Here is a 23,694-nt window from a genome sequence, read left to right as displayed (position 1 = left end):
ATTAACAGCCACAATGTAACGTTAATAAACCTACCAGAAGTAGCAGTGTTTCTTACTTGGTCTTTTTAATACAAAGTCTGCTGGGGATCAGTTCTGAAGGAGTGCACGACGCAGTAACGAGGACTGAACGGTCAAAACAGGTTTTGCTCTACTCACGCAGGGAAATCTCCGAGTCCTGTGAAGCCTCACAAGAAGCGACTCTCCGTGTCTCCCTCGACGCCTTCGGTTACAGCCTGGTACCAGCTTTCGCACAGCGAGGGCGGAACAGCCACCAGAGAGAAGCCCTCTCTGCGGTCTCAGCGCGGCCGTAGCTGAGAGCTCTTTGTCCTGGCGTCGCCCCAGGGAAGATGCTCCTCAGCTCGTATGGTAAGCATTTCACAGCCCGGGTTCAGTCTGGATTGCTGGGTGAGCTTCAGCAGTGTAATGCATTATGGACTATCAGCCGAGTGCAAAACCACAAGTAAATTATAAATCAAAATTACTACAAACAAATAGTTATTATTCAAACCTGTTCAAATATGTCATGATTTTGCTCATGTTAGAGTTGAAAAAACAGGATAAATTTATGACTATTTTATGTAATTTAGGAGTAGGCTATATGATTGGTTTTTTTTAAATGCATTCATTTTGAAAGTGGAACATGCAGGGCATTTAAAATATACATAGGAATATTTTTTCTCTGTTTCGTATTAACTTGATTTGCTTGATTTACTGTAGAAAGAGTTTATAGATGGTATCATAGTCAGGTGTTCTGTGGGGAGGGGGGAAAACTGCACTGCGCAAGCTTCAGAGGACTGTAGGAGGCGGTACAGCCAGCTAATGAAATAATACTCACACGGAAATCTGTAGAAAAGTAAGTTTTGACTGGCTTTTACAATAGTCAGGTAAGTCTTACTCATGTAAAAATTATTTCTGTTCGGGTTTTTTAAGGAGATTAACTGTTCTTCATAGTAGCTAGAGCTATTACAGATATTAGCAGAGAGATTCATGTAATCCAACCGTGTTGCGGCTACTGCTCCATCAACACTGTGGAAGGGGGGAATATGTTGATGTCAGGAAACGATCAAACCAGCACAAAAGCAATCCGAGCTGAGGTTATAGTCTTAAATAAAAAACCTAAAAAATTCCCCGGGTTGATTGGGATGTGGTTAAATGAGGTAGAATCTCCATTTAGCTCTCGGCATTTGAGTACTTTCTCACTGATGAGCGTCTTGTGCGCTCATCAGCTGCTGCTGCAAGGCGTTAGTGCTGCTGTCGGGTTAGCCCCGAGAGCCGTTGCGGGCCCTTCCTGCAAGCGGTCTCTTACGGGCCCAAAAGAGACGTGTTACCGGTCTTGGATTTGTTATTATTTTAAATGATGCAAAGGGCTGGAATTGTTCATGAGGCAGGGGATGGTTACACGGAACCCTTCATACATCCCTCAGACTTGCTGTAATGGATGAAGAGCCCGCTCTCTTCCAGCAGCCCTGGCTTCAGCCATGTGGCCTCTGGTCCGCTCCGGCACGATCGGGCAGTGCCGGGCACCGCCGGCTGCGGGACTAGCCGGGACCGGAGGGACAGGGCAGTTTCTTCCGTGAATGCATGTGTCCTGAATTTGCAAATTTGAAGGGAAAGGCTGCATGGCATGTATTTTCTTCACCCCTCTGTCCTGACGTTAGTTTATCTCTTAGGAAGAAAACAAGAAACTCTGAGCTTTAGTTACTGGCTTAATCTTTTAAAGATTTATTTGACCAGTCCAGTCTGTGATTCACTAGTGTAAAATGTGTAGGTAACAATTTCCTACCATTGGGAAGGTGTTTTTCCCTCATCTACAGAAGGTTCTCAGACCTATCTACTGAATTGAGAAATCAGAATTCTAAATTTATATGCAGATTGGTGCAGTTGTTTTCTAGTGAGAAATTTGTAAAAGATGCTTTTGTGACAATAGGAGAACACCACCAAGCTAGAGTGTTTCTACATGCGGTCCGTACACTTTTTCTAAACAGCGCTGAAGAGAGCTTACGCTCTCGTTTAAAAGTGAGAACAAAGTTGTTCTGTAGCGTCACCCCAAAGTTCTGCAAAAAGACTGTGTGAAGCAGAGCTGTATTATTAGAAATGCTTCACTACTTGTTTCACCATTGGATATTTATTTAAAAAACATACTAAATATTCAGACATATTAAGAAGGTAATCTGCATCACAATAACATCTGCTCTTTGGTTCTCAGGTACTCTTGCTTTATGTGATCCGTACTCATGGCAGTCATACCAGGTGGACAATGTTAAACTAATAGGAGCAGTCTGTCCTTTACTGAAGATCTCTAGGTACCTTTCCAGAAAGTAATTTTATTTGATATTCAGTGTTTGCTGGCAGAGCAAAAGTGCCTTAAGTTTGTTTCTATTTAAGTCTGTTTAATCACTGAAAGAACCAATGCTAGATAATAATGCTAGATCTAATTTCCCCCAAGCCTTTCCTCTCTTTTTTTGCAGTCACTGCAGACTGAATACTGTAAACGTATTTAGGCACTTACATGCCTATGGCTGCCTTTGATTAAACTTATTCCAGGAATGAACTCAGTCCAGCTGTAGACTTTGTTAACAATCATTCATGCTGTATTTCTTATTTCAAATGATGTGAACATATGTTACTGTGAAATCACTGCCAAGATGGTTCTTCGCTGTGCACTTGTACGCGCCAGAATCTGAGGGTCGGGGATTCTGGATGAGTAATGTCCCGTGGGGATGAAGCAGTTGGCTCCCAGATGCTCGGCCCTGGCGACCTGTAGAGAGTACTGAGTGGTCAGGTAATTCCCAGGTGATTTCTGGTTTTGGTATTCCCAGTGCTATGCAGTGGAGCTGAACTGCCGCGCCAGGCATCGTGCGTACGGTCTGCGGTGGTCTATTCGTAATCCTCGGGGGATAGGCTACAATAACGACAGGAACAGTTATAGAGGCATCTCCGGCGTTATTGTGGGCCTTACACACGTAAGTTCCTCTGTCGTAAATGGTGGCTTCTCGTATAACCAGAGTGCCGTTTTCCAGCAGTACGTGCTTCCTGCTGATCTGCGGGCGATCCAGCACGTACCCGCCTGGCAGAGTCCACGCCGTGCTTGGTTTGGGAGTCCCATCGGACCGGCAGTGAAGCGATAGTGACTCCCCGCTGATGCCCTTCACTGGCCCCGTTGGGTGAGTGAGAATACTGGGCTTCTGGCCGATCTCCAAGATGATCAGCTTTTCAATGTAGCCAACTTTATTCCTGGCAGAGCAGCGATACTTCCCTGCTTTGTCTCTATCGGGATTATAGATGGTGAGAGTACCGTTGCTTCCTGTGCGAAACTGGGAAGTCTTGATGCCGCTGGAAAACCACGTGCCATTAGGCAACATCCAGCTTATGTCAGGTGGAGGGTTTCCATCCACAGAACAATTCAGTGTGGTAGTTTTTCCAGGTTTTGCTATTATTTTTTCATTGAATGGATTTTTAAACATCGGTCGCCTTAGCATTTCTAATACCTCCAGCTGCACCACCAACATACTCTCCCCCCCATCATTACGTGCCACACAGATAAAATCTGCTGTGTCAGAAGGCCTTATGTTCCGAATCTCAAGTGTCCCATTTTTGTGTACTACAATCCTGCTCCCATAATATGGAGCCGTTAGGAAAATGTTATCAGGCATGATCCACATAACCTGAGGGGGAGGTGTCCCTTCCGCCCTACAGTCAATTGTTTTCTTTGAATGCCTCACTGCCGTCACTTTCATGATGGTTTTGTTCACGTATAAACCATTTATGATGGGTGGTTTAGCAACAACATCCAGTTTATACAATTTTGTGTCATCCCCTCCTGGGTTACGAGCCACACACATGTACTCCCCGGCATCTAACAGTTTGACTTGACTGACCGACAGAGAACCATTGACGTGCAGGAAGTGCCTGGCTGTCGACGAGGAGATCATGTCACTGGAAGGTAGCAACCAGAATATTTTTGGCTTGGGTTCTCCAACGGCTTCGCAGTCCAGTAACGCCGTACCTCCAGCTTTCGCTTTAATGTATGTCTTGTAATTGTGCTTTATCTGGGGGGCTGCCATGACGACCGTGATGCGTATCTTCATTTCATCTCTTCCCAGTGTGTTTTGAGCGTAGCAGGTGTAATCTCCCCCTTCTGTTACTCCAACTTTGTTGAGATACAGAGTTCCATTCTCAAAGAGGACGTATCTGCGAGACCTGCGTCCACTGTCATCTGCCAGCATCGCATTATTGATCACGGTCCCATCTGGCAAACTCCAGGATATTTCTGGCGCAGGTGACCCAGAGGCCTTGCAGTCCACTCTGACATCTTTTCCGTATTGCACTAGTCTCTTGAAATACTGTTTCTGGTCAATCTTGGCTGGTTTCATTGTGATGCTGACTTTCATCAGTATCAGATCATCTCCAATTTTGTTTCTTGCGACACATAAATAGTCACCTGCATCCTTTTCAGTAACTGCCTCAATAACCAAGGATCCGTTGGGGTAGACATGGATTCGACTTCCCATTCTGTTGTGGGGGGAGAAAGAGGAAAAGAGTTATGGAACAAAACGCTGGAGGTGAATACCGAGTGACTGACAGTAGTAACAGCACGGTACGATACAGAAGCTCTCTCCAAAGGCACTGTGTCCACATCACCCGCAGACCCAGCGGGTCGTAACCTGATGTAGTTGCCGCTTTTGTTGTTACGTGGATGTGCGCACGCTCGCTGACTCTGCGTAGGTGCGCAAAGCTGCACGATGCCGCCTCTGCCTTCCTGAAAACTGCTCTGTGAACAAGTGAGCCTGTTGAACCTTACGTCCCTCCTCCTGCCAGCCTCTCCTCCTCTCCCTCATGCTCCTCCTTGCAGGTAACCCGCAATACTTGCCCCTGTCCAGGGCAGCTGGCCGTGCTGCTGCGCGTCGTCTGGAACGACGCTTGGCACTGAGTGGTTACTCCCTGGCTGCCTTTCCTGCAGCAGGGCACGGGCCTGGATCTCCCTCAGCCCAGCTGCAAGTTCTCATGAGCCTGCCAGGAACGTCCTGATCTGGGACATCTCTCCCAAAGCGAAGGTGAAGTGTTACTGTGGGAGGGGTTGAGGGGGGGAGACCCTCAAAGGTAGACTTGGCAGAGGCTACAGAAGCCTCTTCCTCCCGAGTCCTACTTCGCAAATCTCTCGTAAATAACTTTTCCTCCTATAAGATGACCAAAATTCAGCCAATGTATGATTAACATGTTTCCTTAATTCAAATAAGACTTGTATCTATTTTGGTGAGACCTCACCCACTTACGACAATTGATGTGGTCTGCTATTAGACGTATAATAACAAGCCATCGCCACAGATGTTTCACCACTGTTAAACGTTTAAAAGTCAATTTAGTTCACAGTGTGTTGTTTCAGTGATGTAACAGTCTCTTACATGAGCACCAGAGAAGGCAGCGTTTGAAGTTTCAAAGAGGTGGGGGGGGGGGAAAGACTCCTACCTGTGCCACTGGTCAACAACTGCCTTGGAAGGTAACCTCCAGATGATCCTGGGCTTTGGCTCCCCAGTCGCTGTGCAGTTCAGAAGCAACTTATCCCCAAAATTCAACTGAGTCATTTCTTGAGAGGCGGTAGCTATTTTTGGAAGCGTATCTCCGTGTTCTACCACGAGGCTCACCACCCTCCTTTCTGAGCCAGTCGAGCTTGTGGCTATGCACTCGTAATTCCCGCTGTCAGAAGGGACGACGTTGCTGAGGTGGAGGGTACCGTTGGAGAACAGGAACAGCTTTGCGTTTACAAACTGCAGAGGCTTCACCACTGTGCCATCAAAGAGGACCCAGTGGACAGTGGGCTGAGGATTCCCTTTCACGGTGCAAGGGAGTTTCAGATTTTCCCCCATCACTCCTTCAACACGTTGTCTCTTCTCTTCCAGAATAGCGGGAGGTGCCGCAATGACCTGCAGTTTTACAACCAGTGTGTCAGTGCCCGCTGGGTTTTTAGCCACGCACGTGTAGAGGCCCCTGTCGTAAACAGTGACTTCCTTGATAATTAAAGTGCCGTCTGGTTCCACGTGAACTTTGTTATTTCCTGCGGAAGAATCGGAGACCTGTGTTTTATTTGCTAGAACCCACAAGACGGTGGGAGGAGGCCTGCCGTCAGCTCTGCACTTCACTGCCACGGGCTTTCCGGAGTGAGCGGTGAGGAGCTGCCACCTGCCGCCGGTGATGCGGGGCGGGTAGGCCACTACCGACAAGGTGACCAGGAGCCGCGCCACGCCATGCAGGTTGGCTGCGGTGCACAGGTACTGCCCGCGGTCCTCCAGGCCTGCCCGGGCGATGGAGAGCGTGCCGTTGGCAAACACCATCCATCTGCTGTCACCTCGGCTTTCCAGAGCATCGGTCCCTACGGAAGCGAGAGGACAACAGCACGGCACGTCAGAACCTCTCTCTTCTGCCTCTCTTTATTCAGTCCCTGAAAACACTCCCCCTATCCTGGTCTACTTTGCCCAAATAACCAAGACACTAGTGATAAGAAAGAGAGAAATAATAGTATTTTGCATATACAGTGACAAAGCTTTAAAGTAAAAACAAAACTTAGTCCTCAGTAGAGACAAAGGTTGGATAAAGCAGATGGGGCTTTGCATATTCAAAAATATTTTGGCATAGCTTTAACTTGATTTGATGGTTTGCTACCACAGACAGATTTTTCTTTTCACTTGTCTCACTGTTCTGAAATACCTGGTAACATACAATAAATATTGAAATCTTCTCACCATAAGCACAGAATTATAGTTAAATATAGATTTATTTTTTTTTTTAATTAAGTCCCCTAAAGAACTGTTTCGTAATTAGTAATAAGACACTCTGGCAAGCGTGCTGTGGGATAGCTTGCTTTTTCACTGTTTCAAAGTTCATCTTTTCACTGCTATTTCACGGTACTCTTAAATGAAGCAATACTTGAGTTTGGCACACAAAACATCTGCCAAATTGCAAGACTATGATGGAAGGTAAATTCTAGAGAGGTTTATCAAGCATACCTGACGATATCTTGGTCCACTGTATTGTTGGACGGGGGTTACCAGTAGCTTCACAAGGAATAAAAGCATCTGAATTAGCTAGCACAGTAAAAGCAGCTAATTTTCCTCCAGTGATTCTGGGCTTTGTAAAATGACTTCTGCTTTTGATTTCCAAGGCTATAGGATTGTTGGTGGTAGTTTCTTGATCTTGTCTCTTTTCAGACCAGCCTTTGACAGAACCGTCCTTGTCCCTTCCCCACAGAGGAGCGTACGGAGTCGCGATCTGTGACGACTTCAGGATGGTCAGGGTATCGACAGTTAACGTGTTGCCTCTCTCCGTGACTTTGGCAGAGGGCTTCTGCCAGAATTTGGTTGCCCCCCATGGAGGCGAGGTGGTTCTCGCGGTCCGTGGAGGTGGCACAGCTGCTGTTAGGGCTGGCAGCGGGGTGGGATGCTGAGCGCCGGGAGGAGAGATGTCTGCGGATGCAGCAGGACTTCTGGTACTTGACTCGGTTCTTGCTGGGAACGCGGGCTGTGCGACGCGGTTTTCTTGGATAACTCTCTCTCCCATGTTGTGGTGTGATTTTTCACCTGCCGTTGTGGTGGCTTCGATTGGCGCAGCAGGTTCTGACCCAGACGTTGCACAGACTGTGGCAGAGCGTGCGCTTGTGGTGCTGAAAGGCTCTGAAAGCCCTGGCGTGGTTTGGATTGGTGTGGTGGGGCTCTGAGCAGTACGGCTGCCGGGTGGTAACGTGGCCGACTGGGTGCTCCTCCGTGTGACAGGGCTCGCCGATGTCTGCGTGGCTGCTGTGGGCACGTGCCGAGGTGCCTCTGGGGTGCTAAGGACCCACAGCGCTGGCATTCCTGTCGCTGAGACTGCGCTTGCGCTCTCAGAGGGAGGTTTTGCAGACGTAAGACTTGTAGGCAGAGTTAATGGTTTAACTGTCATCACGGCAGGCGTGGCTGTATTCACCGATGGAATCGCTGCCGTGCTGTGGCCTGCACTCACGCTTTGTGAAGCAGATGTTTTAGGGGGCCTCTTCCTCCTCTGACCTCTCTTTCTTCCCACTCTGAACGTTTTACTTTTGGTGATTTTGGTGTCAGTTTGAGGAGTATTAATAGGTGTAACTGTTGGCTTCAGACTTGTTACGTCCATTTCTTTGGTTGCACTAGTTGCAGGATTAGAGTAAGACTGCGGTTTTGCAGGGGGAAGATATTCTTCTGACTTACCGTTGCCATAATGAATGGGTTTGTTTAAGGACAAGAAACCACTGCTGTGATTCCCACCTGCTGAAATAGGCGTAAAGTGCAAAGGAGACATTTTGGACATAGATAATGCTGCCGTAGCTTTAGGAAGCATGGTCGACACCTCTGTTGATGGAAACATTTCTGTCTGTTGTTTTGATAGCTTCTGAAGAAGGACCTCTTTTTGGGCACCATTTCCAAAGAGATGTTCCCAAGTAATCTTCCCTCTTTGGGAATTTTTTTCCGAGGTTCCAGGCTTAATGCTGGGTGAGACTGATTCAAGGGTAGAAGATACATTAATGCTTACGGTATGTGTAATTTCTGTCGTCATATGAGCTGTACGGATTGCCGTTGTTGGTCGTCTGGTACTAAAAGGTTGGACTCCATCAGTATTTGTCTGAAATGGAACGCTGGTCTCTAATTTCCATTGAGGAGTACCTTGGGTGCCTTTTGTAATTAAAGGCGTGACTATCGTCGTGGCTTTTTGCCTTGCAGGAGCTTTATTTTTCTCGTCCCTGAAGAATGCTGTGGTTTGATGAGTACCTGCTGGGTGCTCCACTGGCATATTCATGGTAGAGGGGGAGGACAGAGGGGCTTCTGGGCTAAATGGGTCGATGGAGCTGCTTAAATTATTTAAGGTTGGCAGATTTGATACATATTTCATATTCAGTTGAACATCTGCAGCCACAGCTGTACTTCCTCTGACAGGTCCTGGCCTCCCAAAATTGTATCTGTGCTCTTTCATACTGGGAATACGTCCTGGTCTAACAATTCGTCTCCTACCAGAAACTTTCCTTCGTCTTCCATATTGCTGCTGGGCCTGGGGTGTATGAGTTCTAACGTCCTGAATGACCTGAATTTGCTGATAAGTAATGGTAGTTGAGTCCACTGCTGGCTTAGGAGTTACTCGTTTCTGAGTACTATGAAGATAAATGTGACCAAATTCAGGACTTGGTTCACTGACTGTCACTACAGATACCTGATGATCTGTTTTGGTGGAAATCTTATCAATAGACTCAGTAAAACCGTGCAGCTTGTCCACTGCGTCTTGGGAAGTTACAGACTTGCTGGTGTCTGTAACATCTGTCACGGGTGTCGTAGATACAGATTTTAAATGCTGGTTATTACTCTCCCCGGAATATACCAGCCTTTGCCCAGCAGGGAAGAGTGTAGATGTTCTACTTGCTCCATCTGATGCAGTTGATTGTTTTATACCATTTGCTGATATTTGACTTAAACTGGATCTTTCCCATGAGTTTGTAGTTACGGGGTTTAGATATGTTTGTGGCCTTCTGCTGTCGGATGACATGGCCTGTGAAAAAGGAGAGGCCAGGGGAGTTACTGCCTCTGCGGCCAGGAGAGAGGTTTTCCTAGCAGGGGTGTTACTCGCGGTCATCTCGGGCCCTGCAGTTATCGCGCTTTCCATTGCTCTCCCCAGAGGAGACACAGTGGCTGTCTCTGTTACTGGTATCATGAATTCTTCTTCTGGAGATACGAGTTCACCAGATGTTTCCTCCTCATCCCCAGGTACTTTTGAGAACTTATGGACTTGAATAGGTGGTTTTGTTGCAACTTCTCCTCGTTTTTCTATCAGTGTCGAGTTCCTCTTTGTTTTTTCCAACAAGGCTGCCCAGCGCTGCGGATCGACTCTCCTGGCTGAGGAAACAAACTGTCTTCTGTGTCCTCTAAACCGCCTGCTTATTTTGTCCCTGTAGTGCCTGTAGGTCTTTTTCCCGTAGCTGCTCCTTTTACGTGCGCTCTGTGCGACCCGATTCCTGGATGCTGAGGCAGCAGATTCCTGACTAGCTGTCAAGGTAGCGAGAGTAGCTGAAGGATGTTTCTGTCTCGTAGCAGAGGCCAGCACTGCATTGCCAGAGCCATCGCCCTCTTCCCATTCTCCCACAGCTACATGCTTTTTCTCTAGAGCGGTTTCATCCTTTCTGACTAGCACTTGGAAAACCAGAAGATCAACGCCATACTGGTTGGCTGCAACACATCTAAAGTAGCCACTGTCTCGCTCTGTTACCCCTTGTATTCTCAAGGTACCGTTGTAAAAAATGTGTTTGTTTCTTGCAGAACGATGAAGAATCACATGCTCGGGTAACACCCAGCTAATGGCAGCATCTGGAACAGCGGTGGATGTACAGGGAAGGTAGAGTGTGCTGCCAACAAATGTAGACAGTTGGGCTCCATTTACACTATTGTGTTCCACGTCAGGATCGACCACAGTAATTCTGAATGTGAGAGCATCTGCATCGTTGTAATTTGTGCCGACGCAGTGATAAAGCCCAGTGTCAAAAGTATCAGCTGTCCGTAACGTGAGCGTTCCAGTTTTAACTACCATGATTCTTCCATCCTCGCTGATGTAAGGAGCTCGAACTGTGCTGCCATCAGCCAATATCCACTCTATTGCAGGAGCTGGTTCTCCAATTGCTTGGCACTCCAGTTCCACGGTTCCCCCAACTAAAACAGTGTGCTCCGTTTGTGTTTTGTTGTCCCTGGAGATGATGGTCCAGTTATTTCTCGCCTGGTTTTTGTCAGCACCGGGCAAAATAATCTGAGCATCCGTAAAGTACTGGATGTGCAATGTGTTAAGTGTGGTTGCTGTCCTGTCTAGCTGTAATGCCACTTTGCTTTGCATTAACCAAGACGGTTCAGCTCTCAGTTCAATCTCTATATTGGTAAAAAGTTCATCTTTTTCAGAGGAGATTTGTGTATATTTGTAAAAAGGCATGTTAGTTGCTAGGACTTTCCTTTCCAGTTTTAAGGGAGAATTACTGTACAGTGCCAGTATGCTCCATAGCTGCTGAATATGTTCATAATCAATGCCACACACAAGAAATGCCGAGAATGACGTTCTGAGCACTGTACTGTTGCCATCTTTGTCAAATGAGATGGGAGACATTTCTTTAGGTTTTTGGACGTTGCAAACCAAGTTACCTCGACTTCCTGCTTGGTCAGTCATGTTCAAAACCATGGATCCTATAGGAGCTATGAAGTCCTTGGGAGATACGGAACTGAAGTCCCCATCATCTGGCACTGTGAGGTTTTTAAATTTCAGGGAGTCGTGTATGGCTGGCTTAGCGCAGGTTAAAGATGCAGAAGGAATATCCACTAAGCTTTTTCCTTTACGATTTTTGGGACTAGCACAAACTGGGCATTGCTGAGCACCAGAACTTCTGTCTTTTTTGCACTTTATAACATCTGAAGGGAAGAAAAAACGCAGTAAGCTTTTGTGATACAATTTTTAGTGTTAATAAAGACATATAGCTACCAGCAAGTTGTTCTCTTGAACAAAATATTAACGAAGTTTATCTTGAAGTAACCTGTGAAAACCTAAACTAACCTAAGAAAACCTATGCATTTTCTCTGATGAAACTGCTTAGGGACTGTTGCTATTGCAGCTCAGCCTGGCGTCCTCCTGTCCCAGTGGCTTTCCACCGTGCAGGGAGGGCTCTGTGGTGCTGCGTGGCCACAGCTTTGTTCCGAGACGCAGGCTCTGGCAGTCTGGGGCTACCACCACACTATCGTGTGCAACCTCTACTCGGGGCAGCAACAGAGAAAGTCCTTGAGTCCCGTTCCTTATTTCTTTTTCGAAGAATTGAGTACGATGTGGCCTTTGCTCTTGCCAGTTACATAAAAATTAGCTTCCTTATCCCCTGTGGATTCTCCTGGTGCACAGAAGCTTTGGACTGGCCAAGGAAAGCATTCCATTAAGGAAAGCTGCACTTGGAATGGGTTAAGACCACTCGATTCATTTAATCCGGGAAACTGAATGGTATTAATCTGTTTATCCTGATTACATGCACCTACAAAAATCCTGTCTTCCAGTCTTTTCTGGGAGAGTAAATAAATAAAGGACAATCGCCGTTATCAGAAAGAATAAGATGCTATAACATGATCCAAAGGCATAAACAAAGCCGTCAGCTCACCTGGTCTCTCTTTTGCCCATTCTGCAAACCACTGTAGATTGCAATCACAGGACCACGGGTTTCCATGAAGGTAAATGCTCTCTAGCTCAGACATGCAGGAAAACATTTCTTGTGGTAGTGAAGTCAACACATTGTCAGACAAATATATGTGCTTCACGAAGGATATTTTAAATATTTGGCTATAGCGCAAGGTGACAAAAGTATCTGGATGAAGCTGCTTAAGTAAATTTCCTTCCAAGTGGACCAACCTCAGTGATGTGAGTCCGTAGAAAACGTTGGGATTTACAAATTCAATTTTATTGTGGTCCATATGCAACCGTACCAAGCTCTTTAGACCATAAAAAACATCCTGCTGAAGCACTCTGACCTTGTTATAACTCATTTTTAAGACCTGTTGATGAAAAAGTAACAAGCGTATAGTATTAACACGTTATATTGTTATAAGACTCCTAACAAATTTTGACTGATGGTTACTCTGTGAAGTGAAAGTACTTCACCAGACCAGTAATGCGAGCGATTGGAAAAAAACTTGGTAGGAGGAATTATTTCTAAATGCAATGTTAGCAGTTGCAGGACTATGAGGATGCTTTCTTGTTCCTGATGTGTCCATCAGGGTGACACTTCTGCAGTCGCATTTACAAAACGCAGCGATTAAAAAATAAAATGAAGCAATGCTTATTTCTCATACAAAAAAATCCCAATTAAACCGCGCTTACAAAAAGGGTGAGCAGAATTTGACCATAACCTGTGGTCGTGATTTTTGTTCCAGCCAGTGTTACAGCTGTAAAAACCCGTCCAACGGTCGCTTTTGTAGGATGGTTAACCAACGGAACTGCTAAGCGTGTTCCCGCTTTCAGGATTTGTGTCATGTGAGAGGGGTACTTGCCAAACCTCAACTCTCAGGTGCCATTTTGTTGCTGACAGGTTAAAAGTCACATTTGTAACTACGAGATGAACAAATCTGGCATATTGCTGAGGTATTAAATATGGTACCCAAGACACCCTTTTTGTTGTTCCTTTTCCTGTTAGAATTACAGTTACAGTCACGAGTTCTGTATGTTGAAAATTAATGAGGAAAAGAAGTACAAAATCACAATAACGTGCAAGTTTATTTTACTTGCCAAATATAATTCCATTAAAACTATCTATAATTGTGTTGCCATCTTGCTTGCTGATAAGGGAGGAAAAGCTTATAGGAGTCCATAAAGCTTATTTTCTTAAGTCGGTTGCAAGGCGTTAACAAGCTTTCGGGCACAGAACCACCCGTTTTGAGGGTTAATGGAACCTGAGGACCTGTGTGCTCCACAGCTGGTCTGGTTTCTGCCTTTCCCTCCCACCCCCTAATCCTCTAAGACCAGCGACTGAGCCAATACCGTGTTTTCCGTCTGAACAGTTCAGGTCTCTCATGTTCTCAGTTCATCACAGCTACGACATTGTTACTTCTCTATAGCAGTTAATAACCGCTCTAGACGGGAATTTAACTGGACAGCACCTGTTACCTGTACATGCAATTAGTTGGGAACGGTTGTTCCTAAATAACCATGTAAGTACTTTGTTATATATGGAGATCTGCACAGCACCGAGATAGCTCCAGAATCCCTGTATGACACTGTACGTTTACTAATTTTTGTCATATACATAAATATAGGTGATATTTTACAAATAGGTAATATTTCAGTTAAAGAACAAAACGGGCATCAAATACTACATTTTTAAAGTCCACAAAGAAATTATAAAACCAAGGAACTGTAGTTTTATTAAAGTATTTAAATGTTTATCTGTAATATGTTCGGTTTCTGTTCAGTAGGAGCCTTTTTTAATGAAGGATAGAAAGGGACAGGACTATGCTGTACTGAAGGGAAAGGGGAATCTGGTTGGAAAAAAATCTTTAAAAAACCCAACAAATTGACTAACACATTAACTAAAGACAAGTTTCCTGCCACAGACGCAGTACTTGGAGCTCTGCAGTCTTTCTCTCGTGTGAAAGAGAGTTTCAGCTGCAGTTGCCCGTTAAGATACTGCTGACAGATACCTGTCGATATGTTTGTCACGCTCCTTGAGCTGTACCTGAATGCCCGCCTGGGAAGGAAGGACATTTCCCATTAGGATACTGGATCTCGAAGGCCCTCGTCTTTCACGTGGATACAGTAAGAAACAGGAAACCAAAATGCTACAGACCGCTGCTCTGCTTCCACTTGTCAGTATTACTGCCGATTGTTTAAAAGTCATAACCAAAATTACGATTAGGTCATCTCCTACACTGAGTTCTTACCTGTAATGAATATAAATCACTGAACACCTTAGCAGGGATTGTATTGATCTCATTGCTGTGCAGCATCAGTAACTCCAGTTTCTCCAGGCCAGAAAAATCTGTTTCCGTCAGTTTAAGCAAGCTGTTGTAACTGCAACAAACATTTCATCCCAGACCTGGGTTTAGTCAGGCAGCCAAACTTCACAAGTTTTAAAACAAACAAACAAAACCAGAGCAGAAGAACAACTCTTTGGAGACACAAAGGTAGATAGCACTTCTGGTTGCTAAGATGAAATTTTAAGTCATTCCTTCATGTTAGCACAAAATTTGGTAACTTTTCCAGGGCAGCTTTCTGAAGACTATTCACAGCGGATGGGGAAAATAACTGCAAAAACGTGCAGCCAGGAATGCCAGTGTTGGGCTTCAATGTAGAAGAGCAAGGAGCTCCTGTAATGGTAGAGGTTGGCGATACATTGATGCCTCCTTCAGTCGAGGGCTTTCCCAACACTGCAGGATCCCAGGAGGCCCACGAACAAAAGGGAGCCTCCTTTGCTGTCCCCTGAGAGCTAGGTGAAACCGGGGGTGCTGGGGTGCGACCCTCCTGGGACCCGCACGACAGCGGCCGTGCCCAGGCTCTGGGGCAGGTGGGCTCTGCGGAGCGCCTTGCCGTCCCTCCCTGCTCCTGGGCTGCGCTACGCTGTCCGCCCCTTTCAGCTGTGCATCTTGAGTTTTATTTCCACTCCCCAGGTGTTCAATGGTGCACGCTCCTCGTTAACGCAGACATAGCCTCAGCCTCCCTGGCTTTCCGTGAGCATACGCACGCTATGGATAGTCTAGGCTGGATTTCCACAGGGAACCAAAAGTGAAGCTGAGAGCCCTTTAAGTGAGAGCTGCACTGCTGTAGGGGGTTTGACCATCGGTCGTGTCTAAGTCTAGCCAGCGTGAGTATTGACAGTGGGGATGCTACGCTACGCCGGAACTGGTGGGTGTTGTGCAAGCCTCGCAAGTGCTGAGTAGCTGCTCTGCGATGCCTTTGACTTCATGGCTACTGTCACACTTGCACGACCTGACAAGCTAACACGGGGACTCTGCTCGCGCTGCAGGCGTGCCTCCTAGGCCCCGCGGTGACAAGCAAGTTGGATTAATTCACCAGTCAGACAGACGGCCTTTCCATAGCGGTAATTAATGTATTTCAAACACGTCCCGCACCTCAGGTAAGCCACAGTCCTCTAAAAGTACCAGTACTTAATTGTAAGACTTCATATACAGCACTTCTGGACAACATTGCCAAAGCCACTGGAAGGAAAGGGCAGAGTCGGGAGCTGGGATGCGGGTATGTTGCCCAGAAGCAGAAGGCAGGTGAGCGGGAAGACTTCAATGAAAACTTCCTTTTATATTTTCTGCACGCACATACGGATGATTCAAAGGCTGTGCGTATCAAAAGTGATACGAGGATCAGTCAAATATTGCTGATCGGTCTCGTCATTTGATTGTACGACAGAGGACGCTTGCTGGCAGCTGCGTTAAGGGGCCAGCCGAGCCTGGTATAATCTATTCCCTGTTCCTTGTAACCACTCACAGAACAGAACCATTTTGGAGGCTGAAATATTCTGACAAGTGTTATTTCCCATAAACTCGATTGATAAAAGCAGAGATACTAGCACTGGGTGACATTCTGAAGTCACAGCAAAGTCTCTGAAGCTTTTAATACACATACTGGTTTTCCAGCCCGCTGTCTGAGCTCTGAACTGTCTTTTCCCAGAAAGAATTCTCTCTATTGCAGACTCCTCCTGAGTTCCATGTTACCGATGCAAACTGTCTGGGTAACACAAAAGAATTCACTTAAGTTCCAAACTTCCTGAAGTTCTTACATGCTCTGTGATACATCCCCAAAATTTCCCCTTAGTGTCGGTGGTCTTAGGCTTTGCTAGCTGTAACTGCAGCCACTCCTGAACACTGCAGAACGTTACGCTCTGAAGATGTATTTATTGCTCTGGTTAATTGTCAGCCCTAAATCTGGAAACTCTGAATTACTGCTTTGCAAAGCGTTGAAAGGGAACGAGTCAGAATATTTAAAATCTTGGCGTCAAACATACCCCAGGTTGATGCGCTCCACGTTCGGCGGGATGTGCGGCGGGACGGCTGTGAAGTACCGGAACGTGCAGTGCACCTCCGTGGGGACGTAGCAGGCGCAGAGCCTGGGGCAGGCGATGGAGCCGGGGAGAGCGGCCAGGCAGGCGCCCAGGAGGGTCCCCAGCCACCAGGGGCTGCTTCTGCGGGGGGGCTCCATCCTGCGGGCGAGCACCGGCCGCCGCCCCTCGCAGCGCCAGCGAGCAAACGGGTCCCTACAGGGGAGGCAAAACACGCGAGCATTCACAGTGGCATCCGCGCTGAGTCGCTCCGTTCTGAGCTACAAGAACAAGAAGAATTTTGTAGCTCGAAAGAAAAAAACCAGCCCCAAACCGCCCGCTTTTCCCCTCAGAGCTCAGGTCTGTGTAATGAGCTAAGCTGTTTGTCGCGTTAAAGAAACAGCCTCACGCTTTCTTTGTCTCGGAGCGATGTGTCCCGGGAGCTGCTGCCTACAGGTGAAGTTTTAATCGTTGAAGGAAGCGAACGTGGGAGCTGCAGCACTGGCTGTGGGTACATCACGACTCCGGTTGTGCCGAGTGTTCACAAATCTGCTGGCGATTTATCCCCGGGAAGGAACACGTCAGCTCCTTCCTTGCCAGTAATTATTCCAAGCAAAATTAACGCGTTTCAAAGCCCGCGCGCACAGCCGCCGGCCGCTCCCGCCGCGGCCCCGCGCCCCCGCCCCGCCGCTCCCGGCCCCGGCCCCGGCTGCCCGGCCCCGGCCCCGGCTGCCCGGCCCCACCTGCGCCCGGCGGCCGGGCCCGCGGCCGCGCCGGCACCTGGGCGAGGGGGCGCCGGCGGCAGCGGCCTGGCCCCGCCCTGCGCCACCTCCGCCGCGCCGGCTGCCGGCCGCGGTGCCCGGCGGGGCCGCTGCCTGGGGCAGAGCCGGGCCGGGCCGGGCGAGTCCCGCCGCCGGCCGCTCCTCCTGCCGGCGCGGCGGCGGGGCCCCGGGCCGCCCGAGGAGCTGCCAGCCCGCCCGTGCCCGCCGCCGCCGGGGCGAGGCGGGGAGAGGCGCCCGGGGCAGACAGAGCCGCGGCCGGGGGTGCTGCGGGCCCGGCGGCACCGCCCCGCTCCCCCCGGCCCCGGCCCCGGCCCCGGCCCCGGCCCCGGCCCCGCCGGGGGCTGCGCTGCCGCCGCCAGGGCGCGGGGGAGCAGGGGCAGCGCGGGCAGCGCCGGGCATGGCGGGAGCCCCCTGCGTGCGCCCCGGAACCCGGGCCCGTGGCGCCTCGAAACGGAGCCCGCTTGCGGGGAGCCACTGGTCTGCCCTCTCAGGGCGAGCCCGTCGGTGCCTCGGGTCCTTACGTTTTGGGGATTACGTTAGGGGTGCCTCGGGTCCTTCCGTAACAGGGACGAACTGGCCTGACGGCGTGCTTCTGCTGAGCCTATGTGCTAGGGAAGGATGGCGGACGTGTAAGGTACTGTAGATAGGGTAGGATACGGTAACACTGCAGATGCCGATTACCTGGCTCTCTCGTAGCTCTTGAGCAGCACTAAACTTTACAATTGTATTTTAATAGATGCTTTAATTAATGCCAAATTGTTATATCCCTGTGCACTCAGGATTAGAAGTTAAACATGAACCCTGTAAGCCGCAGGAAGTTTCTAGTACATCGCCACTTGCACAAAGTTAAAATTTAGGAACTTTGAGGCAAACCCTGGAAACATTCAAGGCCAGGCTGGACGGGGCTCTGAGCAGCCTGGTCTAGCTGAAGATGACCCTGCCGACTGCAGGGGGTTGGACTAGGTGGCCTTGAAAGGTCCCTTCCAGCCCAAACCATCCTGTGATTCTGTGATTCTAAATGCATCTTCCGAACGGCACTGGAAGAAGCCCCGTAGCTTCTTACTCCCCTCTCTGCCTCTTACTCAGCAGCGTTATCTGCCAACACCTCTACCACCATTGCTGATTTTTGTCCAGCACCTGAATTTTTCCCACTAAGGCCCAAATGCAATTGGCACTCCTTGTCTCCGATTCTTTTCAGTTTTATATTCCTCGGAGATCGGTGGGCTGAACACGCAGCACCGTAGTCATTGTGTTAATACGGCTGTTTACGGCCCAGCCACAAAATTCTTTCTGTCTGTGCATGGCAAACAGCAGCCGGGGTTAGATACTTCGGGTGAGACACACAGATTAGTCCCCTGTCACTCGGGTTTATGGCAGTTCTGCTTGTGTTACACGTTTGTGACTCCATCTCTATGTTCCAAATTAGCAGAGAATCAGTATTGTTTCAGGAAACAAGCTCTTTAACAATGTCCCATAAACCCCACGTTCCTTTGCAGAAATGCTCGTTTATCTGGACTATGATGCCTCAGGAATCATTGGTGATCATATTTGATGTAGTTGCTAAACATCTTCCACCAAAAAAAAAGGTATATAAGGAATCAGCTATGCCAAGTACAGAGCAAAGCCACTACAGCGTAACGCTCTGGGTAGGTTTGGACAGATTAATAACCCAGTCCTGCTTTCTTACGGAGAACTGTTCAGGCCATTGTGCCAGTCATAAATAAATCTGCCTAAGCACTTGCTAATCGTTTCTTGCTACCGTTTTACATATTGTCAGCTGTCAGTTTAAAAGATAAGAAGATTGGCTTCGAGGTATAGAGTGAAATGAGAGGAAATCAATGTAATCCACGTAGCCAGTGATGCTGGGTTGTGCTTTTAGCGTGTGAGGAAGTCCACGAGGACACGGACGATGCCTGGCACCCGGCTTGATGCCACCCTGCAAACCAGATTGTCAGTTATGCCTGGAACTGAGTAGGAATTTTCAGCCAAAATGTTTTTTTACTGAGATTTTGCACTTTCCACAGAACTGGTATTTTTCTTGGAGAGATGTTAATTTTGCCAAATGTTTCCGTTTTCTGAGAGGAAAGCCAAAGCATCCGCATGAATCTGCTCGCATCTGCCTCTGCGCCACGCTGCCCAACAGAAGCTGTAATACGTGTACCCAAGTATTTATCTTTTCTCGTCAGCCTTGTTCTAGGACAAACCAAATCTGTGAGACCGTTTTGGTAAAAATATGTGAAGATCCCTGTTCTTGCAGAATCAAGAAAACTAATTAAGTGCTTCACACTTCTTTCTGCACCCTTGTTTCTACACACATATCAACAATAGTTCTCTGAGAATGATATATTGAAAATGTAACGCTTTCGGTTATTCAGAGGGCTTGCCTCTTCCTGCCATGGGTGGAGCCTGCCGTGCTGTTTTGGTGCTAGTGCCATGTCTTGGCACGTAAATCTGTCCTGTTGTGATGGCTGCAAGAAGACACTGAAACTACAGCTAGTCACACATTCCTGAAGAGACACCACCGATCTGGACATCGGGTCCAACTTGCGCATCGATGGAATCCAAAGAGGTGCACGCTGCCTGACCTGGATTAAGTGTCTCCCCGTTGCCTGCTTATCACAGTAGGCTGACGGTCTTGATGCGATGCCGCCTGAGGTTATCCTCAGAGAGAGCGGATTCTTTGCTAAATCGCCATGTTCTTCCAGAGGAGATAAGTAGGAAAAGGCTTTTGGGGTATCTATGAGAGTCCCTCCTTGGCAGAGTTTGTCTAAAGCCAGGAAGAGGGATTAAGCATACACAGTGGGATTGATTTATTGGAATGGCAAAATAACCTGGATTAAGACTACATGGAAAACACTTAATCCCCAGCATGACAGTATTTTTCAGTATTGACTGAACCTCAGAATACTTGGGAAAAGGTAACCGTAAGAGCCAGGTATTACAGATTTGAGTGGACACTGGGTGTGTGATTATTTAAGTCCGCTTAGGGTCACTATCAATTTTTCTTAAGATTAAAAATGAAAGATGTAATGAGAAGAGAAACATGAACAATTTAGGGTATTCTTGTATATGAACTCAAAATTACTTTCTTTTTTGCAGATGTGGATATGTTACTGCAGTGGCTGGCTGTTAAATAATTCTCTGTATTTTTTCTTGGACTGATTTGATGACTAAACATCCTATTATGGGCTAATGTTGTGTTTTCTTTGCAAATAGCCAGCATGTAATTGGAGCAGTCATGGTAAGAGAAAGCCTCAAAAATATATTTTAAAGGTTCTAAAATTTTTCAGACCAATTCAAAATCAAGCAAATGAGGAAATGATCTAAATCCATAAAGTGACTGCATATGCTTAGTAGTGAAGAACATGATGATGATCTGTACGTAAAAAATGAACATATTCTGAAATTGTGAAATGTAACACAAACCATGGGAAGTTCAGGAAGTTGGCAGTAACGTGATTTTGTGTGTGTGCCAGCTAGACCTCTGCCTGAGATACCTCCTGGATGACATTCGCTGGCATCTCGTGGCTGTCTTTGTGAACCACGCAGGTGGGCTTAGCTTGATGCAGCATGGGAGCTGATGTCAGGAACACGAACCTGCGTGTACTCCCTGGCACTTTTGGTCTCAGAAAAAGTCATAGCGGAGCCTCGATGGAGCGCTGGCACTAAATGATGTGCTGACGTTTTTAGGTGAGAGAACAAGGAAAGACTTGAGTGATCACGCCGTCCCTGCTCCTACCGAATTCAGTTCCCTGGAGCGATAAAGAGAGGATTGCAGGGCTATCATTAGGCATATTTTCTAAATCTTACAGTCTGAAGGGCAAAGGATGAATTGCTTTCATGAGTAATTTTTTTCTACTAGGTAACTGAGGTCAAGGCTTCTGGAGTGACACATTCCAATGCTGGGTTTTTGTGGGTGTAAACATGAGGTAAAAGATGACTTTTTTTTTTTTTTTAATGCTTTGTACTAGTCTCCATAATTTGTGGTAGAAAAGGGATTGAAGTTTCTTCTGAGAACATTTGCCAACAACACATACTTGAAAATCTGTCTTAAAATAAAACAAATATTTTAAATGTACAGTGTACCTTGCAAAGTTTTAAGAAAAGGGTATTCATCTAGGGATACGCTATGTGTATTGTAATTAAACCCCAGCTCTTACTATGCTTCTGAGAAACAGAGTATTAAATTACAAAAAATACAAAGTTCTCCCTCCAGAAGGTTGCTGAAGAACATGTGGAATATTTTACATTATAATGTGGTTGTGATTTAATGGGGCTGCCTTACGGAAAGTACAATGGTTATACAAACCCATGCTGATCTCTCTGTTTTGCTGGCAAATTCTGGCACGTCTGATATTAAAAGACACTGCTTTAGATGGAATTCATTACCGGAGAGAATCAAGGGAGCTGTTTGTTAGGTGAAACTAGATTTTGGCAAGAAAGCGTGGCTGAGTGTAAACTCAGTAGTGCTAAGAAGAGGAAAGCTGAACGAAGAGAGTACTTTCGAACTGGGTCTTCACAGCGAATTATACGTACCAAAAATGGAGCACAATTTCAGTTCGGTTTTCAGCAGTTCAATTCCTGACGTGCACGTCCATGATATAACCTAGCTTTGTACAGGCAAGGAGGAAAGGCAGCGCTGCTCTACAACTCGGTTGTATGGTTGTGTGCTTTTCGAAGCATATGCAATTCACGGGAGCCAGGGTACATTCGTTAACATCACGTTTATGTTTGTTCCCCCTTTGCTGGCATCGTGCTTGTAGCCATGAGAGCAGCTGCCTGGCTTCCCTGGGGCAGGCCTGTGCCTTAGGGGCTGGGGTGGCTGGGCAGCGAGGTCGCGGGGGCACACCGGAAACCAGAGGGTCTCCGGGGAGGGAGGGACACGTTTGCCGGATGATCGTAGGCGACCTGCGCGAGAGTACAGAAATATCTGTGGTAGTGCAAGGAAACAAACCAGCTCTCCTGAACCTCAGTTCAGCGCACTAGTGTAAAATTCATAGTTCCAGATTTCAACACCGAGATCTTCATTCAGGCAAAAATACCATTCAAACCAAGTAGAAGTCTAGGCCCTGGAACTGAACACTGCTTAGTTTATTACATATTTCAACAGTACTTAGAACTCAGCATCCTTGAAGAAAGCCAGGCCTACAAAGTCAAATATGCACAGGCTCTTCAAGCGCACACACTAATCCACCCTGTATTGGAGTTCATCATTTGGGGCGCTTATTTTGCTTTTCAGTTTTTTGGTCTACTTTTTTAACGAGCATTTTCTTTTTCTTCTTCCTCAGCATGAACAAGTCAGTGCAAAATGACTTAAACTTTAGGGAATGAAGTCACAGAAAGCAACTGATGTATGGAAGGAATGATTCCTCATTTTTTTTTTCTTGGAAAATGGGAATAGTGTTACTTTTCAAGCAGCAGGTCTGCATGTCTAGCGCCAACCCTGTTCACAAGGCAGAACGCTAGTATTCCTGCTGCGGCAGCAGCAGCAACCAGCGCAGGGGAGCTGCATGTGTTTTGTGCGCGTCAGGAGTTGTTGCATAAGGCTTCTGTACCTTCAGGCGTATTATCAGCTTCCTCCAAGCAAATTGTCGTGGGGCTGAAGCGCAAAGCTGGGACCTCGAAGGAAATAGTGGACGATCCCTTTATTTACAGGAGTCAAAAGAAATGACATTAAGAGGGCAGGACACAATTTAAAGAACGCCATACTGATGTGTTTTATGCATCAGTGTCAGCAAAAGATTTTTTAAATACAATTCTAATCTGAGTTATGTACCTGAATTATGTACCTGGTTTTTGTTTGATTATGTTTGCTTTTTAATTTGTTCTTCCAGCGCAAAAAAAAAAAAAAGTTCTTCCAATGCTGGCCATTCCCTCCCACACACGCACTGTTTCCTTGTGAGACGGATCTGGCCGTCTGCAGACCAGACTCCAGGTGTCTCAGTTCCTGTCACACAGCATCCCCATGCTGCCTCATTTCATTCCTCCTTATGCTATCCCTTCTCTCCATATTATGCCAGTTCACCTTAAAGGCCCTTTGCAAAATATTTTCACGTTGTTCTTTTTCTTCGCAGCTTCTTGCCGGCCAAATTCTTTTAATGTCTTCTGTGCCAATTCACTGTATGGGACCAGATCGTGTGTCTGATTGTGTCAGAATCGGATTGTCTTATTGTTTTCTTAAATAGGGAAGTAATAACAAAATAAAATATTAACATTGGTGACAGAGCAGCGTGTCAGTATCTCTTATCTGTGTAGGAATATGTTATTTTAAATTCGTGTTGGAAAAGGAAAGCTAACAGAAATGTATGAGATCCAAATCTAGGCAAGAATTTAATTGACTGTGAAGGACTTGCTTCGCGGGCACAAGGCTGCGCA

General features: G+C 47.0%; 1 protein-coding gene across 1 annotated transcript in view; it reads right to left on the bottom strand.

Annotated features, from left to right (window-relative positions):
- Positions 1–2,603: 2,603 nt before the first annotated feature.
- IGSF10 (immunoglobulin superfamily member 10) overlaps positions 2,604–23,694 on the bottom strand; it is a 58,001-nt gene continuing 36,910 nt past the window's right edge. Inside the window, exons 2-7 of the mRNA XM_072868511.1 lie at positions 16,505–16,753; positions 14,430–14,559; positions 12,158–12,548; positions 7,002–11,429; positions 5,467–6,367; positions 2,604–4,512 (exon numbers count right to left, since the gene is read on the bottom strand). Of these exons, the coding sequence (XP_072724612.1) occupies positions 2,604–4,512; positions 5,467–6,367; positions 7,002–11,429; positions 12,158–12,548; positions 14,430–14,559; positions 16,505–16,753 (8,008 nt within the window). The remainder of the gene's footprint in view (positions 4,513–5,466; positions 6,368–7,001; positions 11,430–12,157; positions 12,549–14,429; positions 14,560–16,504; positions 16,754–23,694) is intronic.

Source organism: Ciconia boyciana, chromosome 7 (assembly GCF_034638445.1).
Source record: "Ciconia boyciana chromosome 7, ASM3463844v1, whole genome shotgun sequence".
Classification (NCBI taxonomy): domain Eukaryota; kingdom Metazoa; phylum Chordata; class Aves; order Ciconiiformes; family Ciconiidae; genus Ciconia; species Ciconia boyciana.
Note: the sequence above shows the minus strand (reverse complement) of the source record. Positions and strands in the feature narration are given on the sequence as shown.